We start from the raw sequence: 19841 nt of genomic DNA, 5'->3' as shown, positions 1-19841 counted from the left end.
AGCAAGGAAAGGAGTGCTGAGTCACAAGCATGACAGACAAGTACAATCACCCTTGGCTCCCAGAGCTGGGCCAGATTTTGAGCACTGCAGCCTTGCTCAGAGTTTCCTGGCTCTCCCTTCAGACTGCGTGTACACAGTGACAATACACTGCTATCACCTGGGGTAACGGAAGATGCCTCAACCACGAAATAACCAAACACACCAATGGGATCTCTTTGTTAAATTTTAGTCAACCAGACTTGCCTCTGGGGGAGATACTGACAAAAGAAACGTTCCTTTCACTGAATGAAAGAGCCCCTTTCTTTTCTGATTTAACTGAGTCTCTTAACTGTTCTCTTCCTTCACTTTCAACAGATCCCAAAGGATACTTTCTCCACCTTCATGGGAAACACACACACACACACACACACACACACATACACACACAGTTTCTTGGTAATATATTAAGTGTGTACAGCACTCCACAATTTACAAAGCATTGTATTTCACATCCAGGAGAGGAGAGTATAAAAATAACAAACTCTGGGAATGGAATATAGGGATTTTCATTTTTAATGAGATCCCTAGATGACTAGCCAATCCTTTTATTTCACGTTTTTTCACTCACTAAACGAAAATCAAATTCCAGTTTTACCTTCCTAGGAAAATCTGCCCGTCATCTGAAGTTGTGGGTGTGTAAACACTCTTGAATCACACACACATAAACAGTCTCTTGGTTTATTAAATAAATTACTAAGAATAACATTCATGGGTTTTCTATTAATTAACTAATTCATTATTTCATTCAACAATTATATTGACCATGCAATTACCATGTGCCAAGCAATGTATTCAAGGCTGGATTTCACCAGCTCAACTTTCACGACTGACCTTTTACAAGCCATAATTACACAGCCAGGGTACCCATGAGGAGACCTACTGACGACAACCCAAACTGAGCTTCCCATAGAAACATCAATTCTACAGTGGAACAATTACAGGCTTGGGATTCAAACTCTGGCTCTGCCAGACTTCCTTGCTATTTAGTTGGGGCAGCTTCTTCAGGTCTCCAAGCATCTGTAAGATGGAGATAATAGCACCTACCTCACAAACGTGGAAGGATAAGAGAGAATGATAATAATATGGAGTGCCTGGTCAGTGTTTGGCACATATAATAGGTGTTCAATAAACAAAGCCTACTGCCTTTATTATGAAAGGGCCAGACTTTTTTCTAAGGAAGATTCTTGAAAACCCCATTCTCATGTATTTTTTTTCTTTTTTTTACAGCAGGTTCTTATTAGTCATCAATTTTATACACATCAGCGTATACATGTCAATCCCAATCGCCCAATTCATCACACCACCATCCCCATCCCCCCGCCGCTTTCCCCCCTTGGTGTCCATACGTTTGTTCTCTACATCTGTGTCTCTATTTCTGCCCTGCAAACCAGTTCATCTGTACCATTCTTCTAAGCTCCACATATATGCGTTAATATACGATATTTGTTTTTCTCTTTCTGACTTACTTCATCTCACGTATTATTAACGTTCTCATTTTTCAAATGGAGAAAAATTAAGCTCAGGGAAGTTAAATCCTTCATTCATGTATCAAGTGTGGTCAGCCCTTACTGTGTCCAGACAAGGGCTGTTCTCTGCAGATACAGGGATGCAAAGGACAGAGTCTCTGGCCTCAAGCACCACTGTCTCACAGAGGAAACGCAGGAGAAGCGAACCGCCCCAGAAGAGGGAAGCATGGGGCCGGGGCAGCACACAAGTGAGCTCGCTCAGGACGCGGGGGGCCTCGAGGAGGCTCTCCAGAGGGGGTGTCCCGGCTGAGTCATGAGGGAAGTAACGTGACAAAAGCAGATACCCACTAGCAGCCTGGCTTGAATGAAACCAAATCCTTGTCTCAGACCCATGAGTGTCCCACTACTCCACAGCTCCTGTGATTAGATTCAATTAACAAGGATTTTCTTAGCGCTTGCTTTATGGAAATGTCTGTACTGGATGGCAACAAAGGTGAATCATCATAGTTCTTATCTCACGATAAGACAGACATACAGATAACAAACTCAACCAATACCAAATCTAAGTTTGACCTTCAAAATCAGGTGCTGGACTTTCTGCTTGAGCTTTCACCTAGTTCTCAGACCCTTGGTGTGGATGCTAGTAACTCCTCCCGTGCCCTGGGGAAGCAGGTCAACAACACTGCCCACCCTGTGAATTGCCCACGCAGCAAAGCCGGACGGATATTATTCACCACCTCATCTGTGAATTATGATATAAATTCTCCAACTTCTGCAAAGGAGCTTCTTTTATCACTTGTAGGTACCACGAATTCTATATTTCACTGTGCACAGTGTTTTGCTTCCTTGAAACTGTTCACAGTGGAAATATTTAAAATATTTTATTTAAGGTATCTACATCTTTATAACTGAATTTTTTCTTTAGTTTTCTTTTGAGTGCTTTCTTCAGCAGATTTGGGGACCAGAATTATGCCTGCCTCCAAAAAATTATTGGGGAGGGCTTCCCTGGTGGTGCAGTGGTTGAGAGTCCACCTGCCGTTGCAGGGGACACGGGTTCGTGCCCCGGTCCGGGAAGATCCCACATGCCACAGAGCGGCTGGGTCCGTGAGCCATGGCTGCTGAGCCTGCACGTCCAGAGCCTGTGCTCCGCAACGGGAGAGGCCGCAACAGGGAGAGGCCCACGTACTGCAAAAAAAAAAGAATTATTGGGGAAACTTCCTGTCATTCTGTGCTTTGGAGCGATACAGGAATTATCAGACCCTTAGCAGTTTTATTCAGCTCATCTGAAAAATCCATTGAACGCTGAAGTCACTACTCACTAACAGCAGTGCTCCCCATTCAGTACAGACTCACCTTCACACGCCTTCTCAACACTGCACTCAAATAACCATTGAGTGACAAACGTGCATGGGTTCATTTATCTTCAGTCTTTCTTCTACTGTATGTGGAATCTAAAAAGTAAAACAAACGAATGAATATAACAAAACAGAAACAGACTCAGATACAGAGAACAAACTGGTTACCAATGGGGAGAGGGAAGAGGAATGGGGCAAGACAGGTGAAGGGGATTAAGAGGTACAAACTACTAGGTATAAAATGAGTAAGATACAAGGATGTAATGTGCACCACAGGGAATATAGCCAATATTTCATAACAACTTCATATGAGTATTATCTATAAAAATATTGAATCACTATGTTGTATACCTGAAACTCATGTAATAGTTGATTGTAAATCAACTATACTTCAAATTTAAAAGAAATTAAGACAAGTTATTTTCTGTGTATGGCTTTGACCACATTCCACAGCTTTTCGTAGATGACTGTCCCATTTTAATAATTTCTAAATAGGCTTTGACTTTTATTTTCATTTCCTCCTTGGCTTACAAGCTCTTCATCTCATACACTCTCCATATAAAACAAAACCCAGGGAAACACAGCATGTGGATCACTGGTACACCTTCTAAAATAATGTAATAGCCCCCTCACCCATGACCCCTATAGCACACCCTTGTTCAAACCTGTTGCTCCAAAAAGGAAACTTTTTCAGGTTACATTGAGGACACTGTCCACTTACTTCTCAAGAGGAACCAACTTACCTGCTATTCAAGTCTGATAGGTTTTTGCTTCCATTTGGTCCTTTCTGTTTCACATATTCCCCAAGTTCCATATTTCTTATACGTCAATGGTACATTTTCCTCTTTTACAGCAGTCCTACAAAGTTTCCTGTTTACTTTTCTTCTCTCTCTTTTTAATTTCTCCCCATTTCAGTGGACTGCGGGAAAGAACAGGAGGTAATTGCACAGGCTCAAGACAAGACCTCAAAGCAAAAATCCAGAAAAATTTTTGACCTCTTTTAAGTGTTACCCAATTGATCATACTCTTAATAAGGCTTTCTTATTTGTTTTCCTCTTCCTGAACCTAAGAAAATTATCTAAACTGATAATTGTACATATTATACATTATAATGTTATAATAAATTGAACATTACAATCCAAATAATGACTGCTTATATGCGAACAGAAAGTCAGAGTTTAAAAGCAGTGAAAGTATAAAGGAAATTATTTTCTATCATTATGAAAGTTTTAAAACCATTAGGAAATGTTCTGTTTTCTAAAATCTACAATGCGTTAGGCCTCAGTCCATTTGTCTGACGGAAGCAAAAAAGAGGCAACCTATTACATAATGGTCCAAACTGGAAATTCCTAAAAACAAGAAACAAGCTACTTTTATATTAGATCTAATTTACTATTAAATTGTCTAATTAAGACAAATACACACACACACACACACACACACACACACACACACACACACACACATATACACATCTATATGGCTTCATTCAAATATATATGGTAAGAGACAGTGAAAGGAAAACAAATGATAATACCGTGTGACCTTTTTAATCCTGTGGGGCTTTTTTTTTAAAACATTTTTATTAGAGGAAATGTGAGATTTTTCACACGTTCATAATGTTTTAAATGAATAGCCTCTAAACCTGTAAACCTATTTACAATAGGTAAAAGTCAGATTTTTAAGAAAACCAACAAATAGATTATTTCATAAATTGCACACAGAAAAAATACCAACAGAAAGAACAGAAAACTTACAAACACTGCAAAGTTCAATGTTAGTATGGAAAGTTTATAAGGTTACAATAGGAATTTAATTACAGATATGGAGAACATATGAACCTCTGGCACAAGTCACACTGGTAACAATGTCAAACGCCCCGGAAAAGTTACCATGCATGCATTCACTCATTCACTCATTCATATGTCCACCCATCCATTCCCTCAGCAAATATTTACTGAGGATTCTCTATGTTCCAGGATATAATAATTTTTAAAAAGAAGAAGGAGGGGGAGGGAGAGAGAAGGGGGAGGAGAAAGAGAAATTGTCTAGTGATGAACAGTGACAAGAAATCAGGCAATTACAATTCATTGCAGTAAGTAAATTAACAGGTGCTATGACAGCACTTAAGAGGAGCACCTTATCCAGATATGTCAGTGGAGGGAAGAAAAGTGTGTAGGTGGTGTACACAAAGAAAGTTCACTTAAGCAATACCTGGAAGAGTATGAATCATACAGAAGAAAGTCAGATAAAGAGTGGAAAGAATGGAAAAATGTCCAAGTAGAGGTAACAACATGAGCAAATGGCTAAAGGAAAGAGGAAGCATAGCACGTGGAAGGAACTACAAAATATTCAGTAGGCAGGGGCACAGAGAGCAAGGCAGCAGTGACAGAAGATCACGAAAGGCTTTCAGGGGCCAGATAGAAAGGATCTCGTAGGGCAATTTAAGGAATCTGGAACTTAAGGGTAATGACAAGCCATTAGTGGTTTTAATCAGAAAAGCAATAATGACCAGACAAGTGTTTTAGTAGAATCACGCTGCCTGAAAATGGATCACTCATTAGCGAGGATCAATTAGCAGGTGAGAGATCACTTAGAAGTTTTGCCTGGATCCATAAGAGAGATGAAGAGAGAATCAGGAAAGTGGAAATGGAGTAAAGAGAAGTTTATAGTTTCAAGATACATTTAAGAAGTAAAATTAATAGGCAGGATAAACTTGATATGAGACTGGGAGAGGGTGAACTCAAAGATAAACTCAATTTGTCTTTGGTAACTGAGATAGAGAACAAAGGCAAAGAAACAGGCAAAGAAATGGGAAATGCTGTTTTCAACAAGTTCACTTGAACCGCCTATGAGTCATCTAGGTGAATCAAGCTAATGGACAATTAGCTAAAAAGGTCTGAGATGAGGAGAGAGACGAGCAGAGACATTCATCAGCACACAGACCACAGCTGAGTTTATGGGAGTGACTGCATAGCGTGAATGTGCAGAGCAAAAACAGAAGACATCTAAGGGACTTCAGCATTTAAGGGATAAACAAGCAGATGCTGCAAAGAAGGTGGAAAGAAAACCCTCTTCCCAAACAGAAAGTCAATTTGATATGCCTATAAAAATTCCCTGGCTTAGATCTGGGAGACCCACAGAGAAAGTTCTCCTGACCAGCTTAAACTCACGTCTTTGCTAAGCTTTCTAACATCTGATAGCCACCATCACCTGCCCACTTCTCTACCCTCCTCCAAAACAACTGACACACACACTCTTACCTTTTCATCAAGTTCATAAGCTCTTCTCTCCTGAAAATAAAAAACAGTCTGCTAAGAAGGTCTGTTTATATATTATATGACAAACAAACATTAAGTATTTAATGTTTAAAAAAAAAAGGGAGACGCTCCACCCGGGTAGTAGTCTCACAAAGCAGAGACACCTCCCTCCAGAAGTCCCTCAGGTTTGCTACAGTCATCCACCAGCCCAAGGGATCATGATGTTCCCCAAGGGGCAGGACAGCCAGGGTCTCCCAGAGGTGGAAAAGAGAAGACAAAGAACAAATTGACAAGCTGACTGAAATTCTGTAGCTCTCAGCTGCAGCAGGGTGTTTCAGGACAAGAATTAAAGGCTTATCACCTTTTGGAAAGACAGCACGAAGAATGACTCAGAGCATAATTCCTTGTACCTTGACATAAATGTTGATTTATTCTTTCAAGAAAACTCTACAATATGTTAAAAAAAAAATTAGCACTCTTAGAAAAAAACTGTCTCAGTCCTGCCAAAGATGAACTTTTCACACCAGCTTGAGCCCCACCAGATTCAAAATATGGAGTTTACTCACATATTTCCTGCTCTTCAGAGAGAGAAAAATGAAGACCTGCAAATATGAAGAGGCTTCCCTGGAATCCTGCAGTTACTCAGCATTTGGTCCTGCTGAATCAGTGTCTTTGACACCCAAGCCGTCGTTATTCCCATTGGACAGTGTATGCTGCGAGGAGTTTCTCCTCACCTGGTCAGCAGAGTGCAGGACTTCGGGAATGCTCGTTTCGCCGTCTCTGGGTTGGTGTCCACTGCAGTAAGAGTTCATCTCTGCCAACTCACGCGTCCCAACTTCACAGTGACCTGTGAGCCAAGCCACAGAAAGAGAAGAAATGGGTGACTAGATCAACTTCTACTCCATATCCCAATTCCGGAAAACCTACAGTCTCCCTCAGGATCATGTCTCCGAGAAGAGAAAAGGCCACCAAATGAAATGCCGACATCTCACAGTCAGGGTGAATTTTTAAAAATGCAAATTGGACAACTGCTCTCACAGCCAAAACACTGGCTGTTTTGTGCTCTGCCATTACCATGGGAATGACAGACCAGGTTTTACCACAGATTACAAGACAAGGATGGGAGATTCAAGGGGCAGAGCCAGGCACTGAGCAATACCAGCCTGTATCCGCTGAGCTCAAGACACAGGAGAAATCCAGCCAAGACCTGCAGAGCCACCCAGCCTCGCCGAGCCTGACTGACCAATCTCTAGCCTACTCCAAGCCGTATAAGTGAGCCCAGCCAGGGCAGGTGAAATGCCCAGCCCAGGCAAAGCCAGTGAACTCCCAGCCAACCTGCAGGCTCATCGCCAAAAAGACTGAGCTGTTAAGTGAGCCAGACAAAGCTTGGATGTCCCACGGCCTAAGGGTCAACTTCTGGGAGGAAAAGCTGCATCCAACATCTAATACCTCCAGAGATGATCATTCTGAACAGAAGCACCCTGAAGGGCTTCTGTATCATCAAACGTTTTACCACCTGCAAGAGTTTGAAAACATCATGTTTTCTCTGGTCACAGTTGGACTGCACATTCTTGAGGAGTGAAAACTTTTTAAAATTCCAATTATTTATTTCTTATTTTTCAAAGGTGAAATTGGTGAAGTTGAAGCCTCTCTAGTGTCCTCCATAATCTGTCCCCCATCCTTTCCCACATATGCTCAAGGCCATCCTGACGTGGAGGGGCTCTGAGAGCAGGAAGTCTTCTGTGGCCTGTTTGGGCAACGGAAGACCTCCAGGGCCACAAAATAAAAAGGCAGTCAAGAGAAAAAGAAGTATTAGCCAATAATTTATTGTACTTGTCCCCTCTACTTCCCCTGCATTGAGGTCTACCCTAGTTACCAGATACAGGACTGGTTCCGGGCACACGCTTGCAGGTGTTGTCTACACTCTGTGCGGCCATCAGAGTCCTGGCAACCTGCATTGGCTCAGAATAGCCTAGGGGGTCTGCTCATGGCCACGATGCTCTGTGCTGCCCTGGTTCTGGACACGCTGTACCAGCCAGCATCCGCCCTGCTAGGGAACATTAAACTAGACCTAGAGCCCATGGATTACTGTGGGAGATGGTGTTATTTATAGTCAGTCAGATTTTTAATAATTAAAGCCTACCTTACGCAAATAAAGACAGAGAACTAGCTACTGAAGTTCCTGCCCTTCTGGAGAAAAGACATCAAAATTTTGTCAAGTTTAACCTAATTCAGAAAGAATTTGGGGCTTCCCTGGTGGAGTAGTGGTTGAGAGTCCGCCTGGCAATGCAGGGGATGCGGGTTCGTGCCCCGGTCCGGGAGGATCCCACATGCCGCGGAGCGGCTGGGCCCGTGAGCCATGGCCGCTGAGCCTGCGTGTCCGGAGCCTGTGCTCCGCAACGGGAGAGGCCACGACAGTGAGAGGCCCGCGTACCGCAAAAAAAAAAAAAAAAAAAAGGAATTTGAAGGACGTGAACCAACTTTAATGGAGGCCAGACTCAAGAACAAACTATCAGCAATAGAAAAACTGGAGGCCAATAATAAGGAGGTGGAATCTCCAACTCCTTGCTTAGGCTGAAAATACAGACCTTTACAAAAGAACTTAGCAAAAAGATATCTAAGCATTTAGAACAAGTTGACATTCAAGAAATATGCAGTCTTTGAAAAATTCATCGAAACCCATGCAATATAAGTAACTACAAACAAAACAGCCTTTAAAGTGCACCAGAAAATCAAAGAACAACTTCAGACAGCACTAAAAAGATGCTTCAGATGACAATTCCCATCTTCGGGGAAGTATATAACTGCTTTCACAAGAAGCTAAAGAACGGACAGGAAGAGTGAGCAAACTTATTAATCAGAAAAAAAAAAAAACCTAGGGGGCTTCCCTTGTGGCTCAGTGGTTAAGAATCCACCTGCCAATGCATGGGACACGGGTTCGAGCCCTGGTCCTGGAAGACCTCACATGCCGCGGATCAACTAAGCCCGTGCACCACAACTACTGAGCCTGCGCTCTAGAGCCCGCGAGCCACAACTACTGAGCCCGCAAGCCACAACTACTGAAGCCCGAGTGCCTAGAGCCCGTGCTCTGCAACGAGAAGCCACCGCAATAAGAAGCCCTTGCGCTGCAACGCAGAGTAGCCCCCACTCCCCGCAACTAGAGAAAGCCCGCACACAGCAACGAAGACCCAACACAGCCAATAAATAAATAAATAAACCTAAAATTCTACTGCATCTGGAACAAGTTCTAAATGATTAAGAAAGATTATTACTCAAGATGAGAGATCAGTCTGCAGTTCATGAAGAAGGCAACATGGATGCAGAACCTTGAAACTAGATATAAACAAACATATCAGAAAATGAAGACTTCTAATAAGATGAATTCAAAGCAGTTTTGATGAAACTGACTCATGTTGCTGGGTTAAACACGGCTGATCTAGGCTTGGCTAGGCCAGGTGACTATGCTCACCTTCACTAGGTTTATTTTAAAATTTATTTAAAAACTCTTGAAGAATGTGAAACCAAATGTACACTGCATTAACTGAAAGAGATAAAATAATTGAAGCACTGGAAGTCTGTAAGTCTCCAAATAAGCTTCGCTATGCTCAGAAAGGGGGACGGTAGGGGGGAGAGGGGAATGTACTTAGAGAGGAACAGGGAGAACCACCAGAGGCAACTTAACATCCTTCCTACACTGCGCTGAGAAAAATAAATGAATTTTCACCAAATATCTAGTGTAGAGAGAATTCACCTAGTGAAGATAGCGGAGAATTCTTTCAAAATATCAGTAGATGGAAATGTCAGCATGTGAAGAGCTAGACATTTTCAAAACATTTTTCAGGAAGAGCTTACAACATTTCCAAAAGTAACCTTACATCCCTGATGTTCCCAATGGAGCATTTGGAAGAGCAAAAAGGGAGCACCAGGGAACCCCATGGATGAACAGACACCCAGAAAGCAGTGGCAGCAGGCAGTGATGGCACAGAGTCCAGGGCCTAGAGCCTGGTGGAGAGCAGATGCATCCTCCCAGGGACAGGACCACAGACAGAAGAGCCCTCCACTGGCCACCCCCATCCTTAACACAGTGTGTCCTACACTGAAGCAAGCCAGAACTTGCCCTGGTACTCCTCGGACTGGTAGATACTCAGGGCCTTCTGATTCAACCCTTCCACCTGAATGGAAGACCTGCCACCCTAAGAGTAGCAGCAAATAGTGGGTGCTAGGAAAGCAACAACAAAATGGGAAAAAGAGACATCTGGAAGAAACTAGTCCCACTACAAAGTTCTGCTGAACACCGGGTCTGGGCACTACGAGCTATCATCAACCCAGACACTCAGGCAGTCCCCGCAATGTTTTCTTTTCACTTCCTCGCAAAGGAAGGCTGCTATAATTACTTCCACCCTCAAGATATGAAGCCTAGGCACAAGAAGGCTAAGCAATTTGCCTGGGCTCATAACTAAAATAATGCCAGGAACTGGGAACTAAAGGCAAATATCCCAATTATGGACAAAACCTCCAAACATCCTGCTCTGCTAAGGATAATTTATGAAAATAAAGGCAAAAGTACTGTGTCTTTTGAAGCTGTGGACGTGAGCTCAGCATTGAGGACTTGAACATTTATAACGAGGCAGTTGGGTCAGGGCCTACTGGTATCTCCTTGAAAGCATTGCTCTTTTATCAGTTAATTCGTTTAAGATCTGGGAATTTTTGTTGGTTTAAAAAAATGTGTTTGGGAGAGAAAATCCACAAGGTTTTAGGTTCTTGCGAAGTAGTCCATGGATCAAAGACCTTTGAAAGCCAGTGTCTAAAATGAATTAATACTCCCTACATAAGAAGAGTCAGCAAGCTGGAAATACCAGTACAAATGGATTCCTTATTTACTAGATGAAAAGAAGCCTTTCTTCACACTTAAAAAAGAAAAAAGATTCTCTGCAACTGATATCATATAGACCTTTGAAATCTTGTATATTACGATGCCAATATCTCAAGATTTCAAAACAGTAATCAATAGACACTTGACATTTTCATGATTTGACAAAATTCTGTGCACAGAAATTAAAATCCCAGGAGAACAAATGCCAGGAAAGAAATCCCTAGTTTTACTGCAGTTAATAAGGTAATATGCCATCTATGTAACTTATTTCATCAGAAAGTGTTTCTAATCGCCTACTCTCCCCTGAGATTCCATGTGGCCCACTGTCACAGAAGAGAGCGGCAAGAGGCAGATACTGGAAACGGTCCCCCAAACCTAGACTTCATACTAAGTGTTCTTTAACTACAGGAACCTACTAGAGGTATTTCAACATACATTAGGATTTTTATTCGGGAAGAAAAAAAAAATCTGTAATCCTCCTGTTGTCAGTTTCCAAAGAGAATCCAGGTGCTTTACTTAGTAAGAGGGAATTATTAAATTTAAGAGGGAATTATTAAATTTAAGTAGGCCCTGCCTGCATCTGAAGTATGACATACTTCATACGATGGGTGAATTTAAGGCAGAGCCATGGAAGTGCTCTTACTGAAATTACCAATACAAGGACTAGTAAAATCATTAACTCCTCTATAATACATGTCAAGTATTTGGTTGAAACTCTGATTCATTCCTGACAAAAACACTTTCTCTCTTAACAACTCCGAGTTACGAAAATTACCTTCTACGAAAAAGAGCAATTATGAATTTTAAATCTCAGACCATATTAGGAGTGAAGAGTAGAGTACATAATCCTGTGGGATCATAAATTCATTCATTGTGGGGTCATATGTTCCATCTGTTAAAAGAATATTCCACCAATTAAAGTTAAATGAGAATAAGACCAAAAAGAAAAAAAGGACAAAAAAGACAAACAAAATGAGAAGACAGGTGTCACACTTCCTCAAATACACTCAACAACATGAATACTAAAAGTTTTCATTATTTCCAATTACTCATCACACCGTTTGACACAGGGCACTTAATTTCCTAATTTTTTTTCCTTTTTTTAAACTTCTCACCAATTTAAGATTTCATGAGGTAAGCAACAGGTTTACAGCTTTTACAAATTTAGGAACTAAGATATCTTACTGACCAAAAAAGTAAAACACAGAGTAATACACAGAATGACCCTTTTCTTTTAAAGCATATATCCTGTTTCCTAAATTTCTAAAGCACAAGTATGAAAGTTATTATGTATAAATATTTTCAGATAATAATAGTTCTTATTAATAAATAGCATACAGTGGGTGCGGAAGAGAGAAGTATGGCAGGGGACACTTTTGCTTTCGGTAATCTCCTTTTGGTGTTACTAAAAACTTGTATTTTTTGTTTGCCTTCTTCTGTAACTTAAATTTTTTTAGATACAAAAAGTTCAAGGACCACCCTGCAAGCTTCCACCACTAACGCGCTCAGCAGACAGCCTCTCCAGTAGAGGGCACGGTAGACTCAACATGGGAAATGTATGTGTAGTTCATCAAGCCACTCTCAACTGAGGTTTTGCTGTGCAGTATTTACATCCTACTGCATTGTTTCTGCCTCTAACGCAGAATGGAAAGCATGTGTCATCTTCATATTAAGCAATCCCATTTACCTAAAAGCCACTCCCAACAACAGCAAAAAAGGGAAGTCAACACTGCAGTTTTCGCTTTAAATGTACGTCTGCCTGCCTTAACTTCAGTTGTCATTCGGAAATGGTTTGCAAAAAAAGCCAATAGTTATATTAAAAACTTACAAGAAACATCTGGAATAGTCTATATTTAAACCAGCTACTTACATGGATATACATATACATTCACGACATACATTCACTGTCGTGAATGTATTGAGATGATTAAACTTTTCTGGCTTGAAGATCTCTGAAAAAGTTCAAATCCTAAACAGTTTACTTATTTTCTTATTTGTTTTTTACCCAGGGAACATTTATAAAGTATCTGTTACGAGCTTGATACTCCACAAAGCTGTGACGTTATCTTGAATTTTACTAGTACTTACACATTTATAACCTAATAAACCCTGAATTAATCCTTTAATGATTTTTCTACCTTGAATAGCTATGCTTCCAGATATTTCCTTCTTCCACGCACATGCAAATTTTAAAGAAAAAACAAACTTTTGTATAGTACTTTAAAATTTGCAAAAGCCTTTCACGAAAGATTCCCATAATATACAGTGAGGCTGGCAAGAAAAACACATTCATTACTCTTAATAGAGATGAGAAACTGGTGCTCAGGGAGGTGGGATGCGACTGCCCCAGCAGTTACTTAGCATTTACTGGTGAAGCTGAGACTCTAACTACGTATCCTGACACAAGCCCAGCTCTCTCTCCTTGCTGCCTCTGAGTGAGAACTCCTGTCTTTTCCACTATGAGTGAATTCTACCATCCAAGGTTTTAAGTGAAAAACATATTGAGGTTTAAATTAGCAAGAAAAAGCTAGTGTCTGCATATTACACATAGTTAATAAATAAGTACTGAATCATCAGAAAGTGAAAATAGCTGTAGGAAATATGCAAAGTTCTTTCAGAGATGAAGTGCATAGGCTTGAGAAAAATTATATTCTTACATTTCACAAACATGCTTTCAAGTATTTATTACTGAAATCTAAATGATTTTCCTTTCCATAAGTGAGTACATGGCTGTCCTCTTTAGTAATAATTGCAGGTTTTACTCTCCAAGTCAAACTGGGAGCTCCAACTACTGGCAGCTCATCATAAGAATATGGTAAACTAGTCCCCATTTTCTTTTAACAGTTCTAATGCAAAGCAGAGAGAATATTTGCAGTCTAATACCTTGCTGTTAATCTCGCTGTCTACTTAGACGCTTGAGGGAAAACCACGAGAATATTCCACCGTACGGTTCTAATCATGTTATCTGATATCAAATCATTTTGGAGTTGAGATTATCTACTTGTCCTTACCAATCAAACCGTTTAACTCGTGCTACAGCAAGATGATTTTTGAAGACTTCATAGACTAAGCTTATTCAAGCAAGCTGTTAACTTCTCCCTCCCTCCACCGCCACCTCTCCTTTTTGCCAATTAAATGTTCTGGTAAATTCTAAGGCAACTAAGAATGACTCAGGAGAAAATCTTGCATCCTTGCACTCTTACACTGATTCGGGTGTATGACAGCTGCGAGGTCTTGGTGTTTCCCTCTATCTCATCGTAAGGAGGTCTGTGATTTCTCTTTCTGTTCTGGAAGGACAGGCAGCCAAGGACTCCTGAGGGACAGTCTACAACCCCACGGACAGACCCAGCCACGTGCCTGCTGGTGATCAAAACTGCACACCCAGTGAAAGCACTTTCTCCTGTCCCTTCCCTGACTAACGTTCATCCCCAAACGTGCTACGAGACGCCCAGGCAGAACGCAAAGTCACTCACACCACCTGCCTCTGGACCGTCACCTTTCCTCCCATTCACGGTTTCCTTCCGCAAATTAAACGGAGTCGCAAAGAGGAACGGATGAGGGTCTCCCCACGGCCTCAGTTTGCATACCAAGAAAGGAGGCGTGGGGAGAGGGCGTGCGCTCCAAAAAGGGGGAAACACATCCTAATTCAAAATAAGGTAATTGCGTTCGGGATCCCAGCAAGCAACCTTTACCTGCTGGGCAATCGTCGCTCGCTTTGGGGTCAGGGCGTGGGGGAGGGGAGGGGATGGAGAAAAGGACGGGGAGGGCGAGCGCCCCGGCCGGGCCTGCGGCCGACCTGGCTCCCTGCCTCCACGGCCCTGCGACCCCGCCCGGCCGCCACAACTCGGCAAAGGTGTCTGGCGACCACTCGGCGGGAAACTTCTCAGCTCCCACACCGGCCCGAGCCTGTCGCCGCGTTTGGCCCGACTGCGCACGACGCCGGGGCCGCAAACGTCACCAGCTCCCTCGCTTCCAGACCTTTCGCTGGCAGCCGTGACTGCGCAGACGGGCGCTGACCTCGCCCCCGTGCCCGGCTGCAGCTGGCCAATCGGCGTCCGCTGGAGGCGGGAGGGGCATCGTCAGGTCCCGCCCCCGCGTCTCCTTCTTTTATAAATACGGCGCCGCCCGCCCCGCCACCCGGAGCAGGAGCCTCAGTCAGAAAACGATAATGCCTAGTGCTATGTTCCTGGCTGTCCAGCACGACTGCGGACCCATGGACAAGAGCGCAGGCACCGGCCCCAACAGCGAGGAGAAGCGGGAGAAGATGAAGCGAACCCTGTGAGTAAGGCTTTCTTCTCTCCCCCGCGCCACTCCTGCAGACCCAGCTGTCCTGGGCGGCTGCAAACGCGGTACATTTGCGCCTGGAACTGGGTACCGTGCACCTCTGCAGGAAAAAAAAAATGTGGAAAAGGTTAATTTGTTAAGTAAGGTTTAAACCTGTGTGGGTATTTATTTTGTGACGTGAGCGAAGGACTCTCGGGTAGAGTTTAGAAACTGCAGAAAATTCTTGATGCAGAGGCGGTGGTAGATGCTGGTTGGCTTTTTGTCCCCCCAGCATCGAAAATGACTTCAGGGAATCCTGCGGCCGAAGCGCGTCCCCGGCATTCGTACGTTGCATTGTAAATTTTGATCAGCTTTACACGGCTGCTGCGATGTAGATATTTTTTGCTGATTCCGAATATATTCTTTTAAAATATTTTCTTTTTTTTAATTGAACAGCAGATCTCACCCACTCAGGACTGTGGAACAAATAATTGTTCTGCATCATCTTCTTAAAATGAGTGTTGTAGTTGGGGGAGGAGGACGGGCCATCTCACACACATACATTCATTATGCACAGCTTCTAGGGTGGTCCAGAGCCTCCAGCTCGAAGGGTAGAAGGGAAGTGAGCACAGGCTGGTTCAGGGCAGTTCCACTGTGGGTTTCATCAAGTGTGAAATGTCTCAGAATTGTAATTAACGTTGCAGACAAACTGCTGCCTTCTGTGGGCCAGAAATAACATCTGCTTTTTGAACTATGCAGACTAGAGTCATAAAAATACCCTATAATTGTAGGTAGTTCTACCCTTAGTTTTAAAACTAGTAATTATGTTCAGATGAGTGGATGAAACTAGTGTGTTTAGTATATAGGTGCTGGGTTTAAATGTTAAAGGTGTAAGACTGACAGGAAGAGTTGTTTTGTCTTATTCGTTTGTCTGTAGCCACAGGGGGCAACTTTATTTGGTAAAAACGCCTTCAGCTGCATTGGCGATTTCAAGTGTTGCCACTAAGTGAATATCCTTTTTTTTTTCTTTTCTTTTTTTTAAGACTGAAAGATTGGAAGAGCCGTTTGAGCTACTTCTTGCAAAATTCCTCCTCTCCTGGGAAGCCCAAAACCAGCAAGAAAAGCAAACAGCAAACCTTCACCAAGTAAGTTGAAAATCTTGTACTTGCCAATGAACTCACTGCTGAGCTGAAAAGGGAACCTCTGACTGACGTGCCCGAGCTAATACGCAGAACTTCTCTTGCAGGCCTTCTCCCGAGGAAGCCCAGCTGTGGTCAGAAGCATTTGATGAGCTGTTAGCCAGTAAATGTAAGTTAACCTCTTGAATTTGATCCATTTCAAGTATCAGGAGACTCTAGAAACGTTGTGTCCACACAGCAAGAGCAGCTTGCTCAAGGGGAATTTTACTTTACAATCCCCATGACATGAGGCGTATTCTTCTCCTTTATTTCCCAGTGATTAACCGGAAAATGCATGGCTTTTTCACTCAAGGTGGGAAAAAAATTAGCCTAAAACTGTAATGGCAGTTGCTTTTTGTTAAGGTTGAGTCAGGTTATCCACTGCAAACAGTGTTTTCAAGAGACGTCATTCCCAGAGAACTTATGGCTCCCCTATAAATATTTGAATTAACAGCGAAGCTAAGTATTTATATATTTTTGTAGTAGTGTGCCAACTTAAGCGTTTTGCTGACTGGCATCTTAGTCTTTAAAGAGCTAAATTCTGAGGGTTACAGGTTGACTGAAATCTAGAAAATTGCTATCATTTAGAAATAATAAAATATGGGGCCAGGGGAGTGGGAGTTCTAGGAAAAAACAGAAGGGATTATTTGGTTACTCAGTTCACTGTATGCATGCTTTCTTTCTCCCCCCACCCCACCCAACCTCCCCAGATGGTCTTGCTGCATTCAGGGCTTTTTTAAAATCTGAATTCTGTGAAGAAAATATTGAATTCTGGCTGGCCTGTGAAGACTTCAAAAAAACCAAGTCACCCCAAAAGCTGTCCTCAAAAGCAAAGAAAATATATACTGATTTCATAGAAAAAGAAGCTCCAAAAGAGGTAAGGGGAGATAAAAAAGTTCCTCGTTTTAGCATGTTTTAAACATTCTCAGCACCAAAGTGAAACGGAAAGAATTGAAGAGACCTCAAATTAAAAGGGGAGTGGGGTAAATGTTCTTCCCCTACTTCTACTTTCAGGGAGGTTAATTACATTTCTCCAGTGACTTGGCCGGTGAAGCTAATCACACATTATAGTTTTTTTGTTGTTGTTTTCAAATATTAAATAGGTTAATCTCTTAACTCTGAATATGGAATAAACCACTTTTTATGTTTTATTTCAGATCAACATAGACTTTCAAACCAAAACTCTGATTGCCCAAAACATACAAGAGGCTACAAGTGGCTGCTTTACAACTGCCCAGAAAAGGGTGTACAGCTTGATGGAGAACAACTCTTATCCCCGTTTCTTGGAGTCAGAATTCTACCAGGACTTGTGTAAAAAGCCACAGATCACCACTGAGCCCCATGCTACCTGAGATGAAAAAGGGAACCCAGAAACGAGGACATTTCATTTTTTTCCTAAGGGGAAAGGCTGTCACCTGCCAAAAAAGACTGACCTTGAATTCAGCCTGGGTGTTCAGGAAACATCACTCAGAACTATTGATTCAGAGTTGGGTAGTGAATCAGGAGCCAGTAGCCGTCTAGGAGAAGCTGGTACTGGGACAGCTTCCGTAACTGATGGAGCACAGGGAAAGCGTGGTCTATACGTGGCGTGTCTCATGCTGGAAAAGCAGGAGCTTGAGACTGAAAGATAACTATGTAACACTATTGGTCCAGAAGCATTTACAATCAATAGGTCTGGGGTTATGTGGCCTTAGTGAGCTGGCTGTAGATTTTTCCCTAAATCAGTCCTTGTTACCACACAGTGGTTTAGCTGTAGTTTCTTTAGTACTAGGTAACACATGTTTACTATGTGCAAGGGTATTGAAGTTACTATGACTACAGATCATCAGTACTGTTGTCTCATGTAACTCTAAAACTGAAACAGTCTGTTTGAATTGTCAATTGGTGTGTGTAATAGAATGAGTGCTGTTGTGTAGAAAATGACAATGTCCATTACGAGTGCCAAAACTGTCCTGATGGCAGCTAAACTTTGAAGTGGTCTTTGAATACTTTTAATAAATTTATTTTGATAAATAATGTTATTGAATATTTGGTCCAGTTGTGGGTTGGGGTGGGTTTTTCTGGTAACTGAATATGGCAGATACAAGGTGAAATATCTCCTCTCTGGTGAAGAAGAGGTGTCAGTTGATGGGCCTGTTTAGTGAGGATTGACAATCCTCGGAACTGAGAAATTACAGCTGCAGGGAAGATCTACTCCCATCTCTAATGCTTTCGTAGGTCAAAGGAGGTCAGGTCACATCTTTAGAGCCACCCTGAGATCAACCTTTCTAATATAACCTTGTAAAAATCAAACTTATTACTGAAAATACGGCAACATTGGCTTTAAAGCCTTTCATGAGTATTAAAGATCAGCTAAATATGAGAAGTAAAATGATGTAAGAGACAAAGCACCAGAATTATTCACATAACTAAGCTGCTCAAATGAAGAAAGAAACCAAATAAAGAGGAAAGCAGGCCTTTTTACTTCCCTTGGTTCCAAGTGCCCCCACAGGGTAATGGCATGAGCTTCCAAGATCCATGCCTGAAACTGTTCACTTCCGTGATGGATCAGTACAAAATCAGAATTTCCCGGATTTGCCAGCCTTCATTTGGCCAATAAAGAATCTGGAGACTTCCCTGGTGGTCCAGCGGTTAAGACTTCACGCTCCCAATGTAGGGGGCCAGGGTTTGATCCCTGGTCAGGGAACTAGATGCCGCATGCCGCAACTAAAAGATCCTGCACGCGGCAATGAAGATCGATCCCGAGCACCGCAACTAAGACCTGGTGTAGCCAAATGAATATTTTTAAAAAAAAAAAAAGAATCTGGTTATGTTACTGCAGCTAACGATGAAGGTAAGAAGCACGCTTTTGTGGCTTAGACTTCACCTCGAAGTGTGCTCTTTCCCTAGTTGAGAGAGAGGCCTTGAATCTGTTATTTTCCAAACCAGCTACTTAGACAAGGCATCCTCTTCTCCAGCAGGCTGCTTTTTCAACCTTCTTGATGATGGTTTTCATTTTGAAATGAAAGAGGAGGGCGAACACTCGTCTTGGAAAACCTGAGCCCGTGTACTGACTTCTCACACCTTTGTGACCTTGGGAGTCCTAATCTGCCCTGGCTCCTTAATTCACACCTTCCTGCCTATCCCACTGGTTCCTGTGAGGTAGTAAGGGGCTTTAGGAAGTGTAAAGCGCTTTTTAGAACGTTTATCCTGATTTGCCAGAAGAAAACTTGACCTCCCCTGGTTTAAACTGTTTCCCTGGTGCTTGCACTGAACTTCACCTTCACCCCACTTTCTGGGACCAACGGGCACAAGCTCCATGAGAGACTTGAACTAGTCTACTCCTGTGTCACCAGCAGCCAAAACAAGACATAACAGGTGCTCCATCAAGAGTGATAGAGTAAAAATTCTGAAGGGTCACTGAAAGA

At 42.3% G+C, this 19841-nt stretch overlaps 1 protein-coding gene and 1 long non-coding RNA gene across 3 annotated transcripts; one reads left to right on the top strand and one right to left on the bottom strand.

The window, feature by feature from the left end:
• Positions 1 to 2405: 2405 nt before the first annotated feature.
• LOC132515664 (uncharacterized) lies at positions 2406 to 14964 on the bottom strand. Of its 2 annotated transcripts, none has more exons than XR_009539158.1 (6): positions 14686 to 14964; positions 6855 to 6967; positions 6124 to 6153; positions 3604 to 3779; positions 2859 to 2956; positions 2406 to 2690 (listed from the first exon to the last, which is right to left on the bottom strand). It is a non-coding gene; the product is annotated as an uncharacterized LOC132515664 (long non-coding RNA). The 2 variants fall into 2 exon arrangements; XR_009539159.1 differs by lacking the exon at positions 14686 to 14964 and adding an exon at positions 14197 to 14323.
• A 173-nt stretch (positions 14965 to 15137) lies between these two features.
• Positions 15138 to 18450, top strand: RGS2 (regulator of G protein signaling 2). Its single transcript, XM_060142024.1, has 5 exons — positions 15138 to 15271; positions 16300 to 16401; positions 16503 to 16564; positions 17145 to 17311; positions 17592 to 18450. Exons 1-5 carry the CDS (start codon positions 15162 to 15164, stop codon positions 17784 to 17786), a joined length of 636 nt encoding a protein of 211 aa, XP_059998007.1. The 5' UTR covers positions 15138 to 15161; the 3' UTR covers positions 17787 to 18450.
• The last annotated feature ends 1391 nt before the right edge of the window (positions 18451 to 19841 follow it).

This window comes from Lagenorhynchus albirostris, chromosome 2, assembly GCF_949774975.1.
Source record: "Lagenorhynchus albirostris chromosome 2, mLagAlb1.1, whole genome shotgun sequence".
Lineage (NCBI taxonomy): Eukaryota > Metazoa > Chordata > Mammalia > Artiodactyla > Delphinidae > Lagenorhynchus > Lagenorhynchus albirostris.
The sequence above is the reverse complement of the archived record's forward strand: the minus strand, read 5'-3'. Positions and strand labels throughout refer to the sequence as shown.

Coding starts and splice junctions, on each gene's coding strand:
- RGS2 (XM_060142024.1), top strand. CDS start 15,162: ATGCCTAGTGCTATGTTCCTGGCTGTCCAGCACGACTGCGGACCCATG. Junction 16,402..16,502: donor AAACAGCAAACCTTCACCAA/GTAAGTTGAAAA, acceptor CTTCTCTTGCAG/GCCTTCTCCCGAGGAAGCCC. Junction 17,312..17,591: donor AAAAAGAAGCTCCAAAAGAG/GTAAGGGGAGAT, acceptor GTTTTATTTCAG/ATCAACATAGACTTTCAAAC.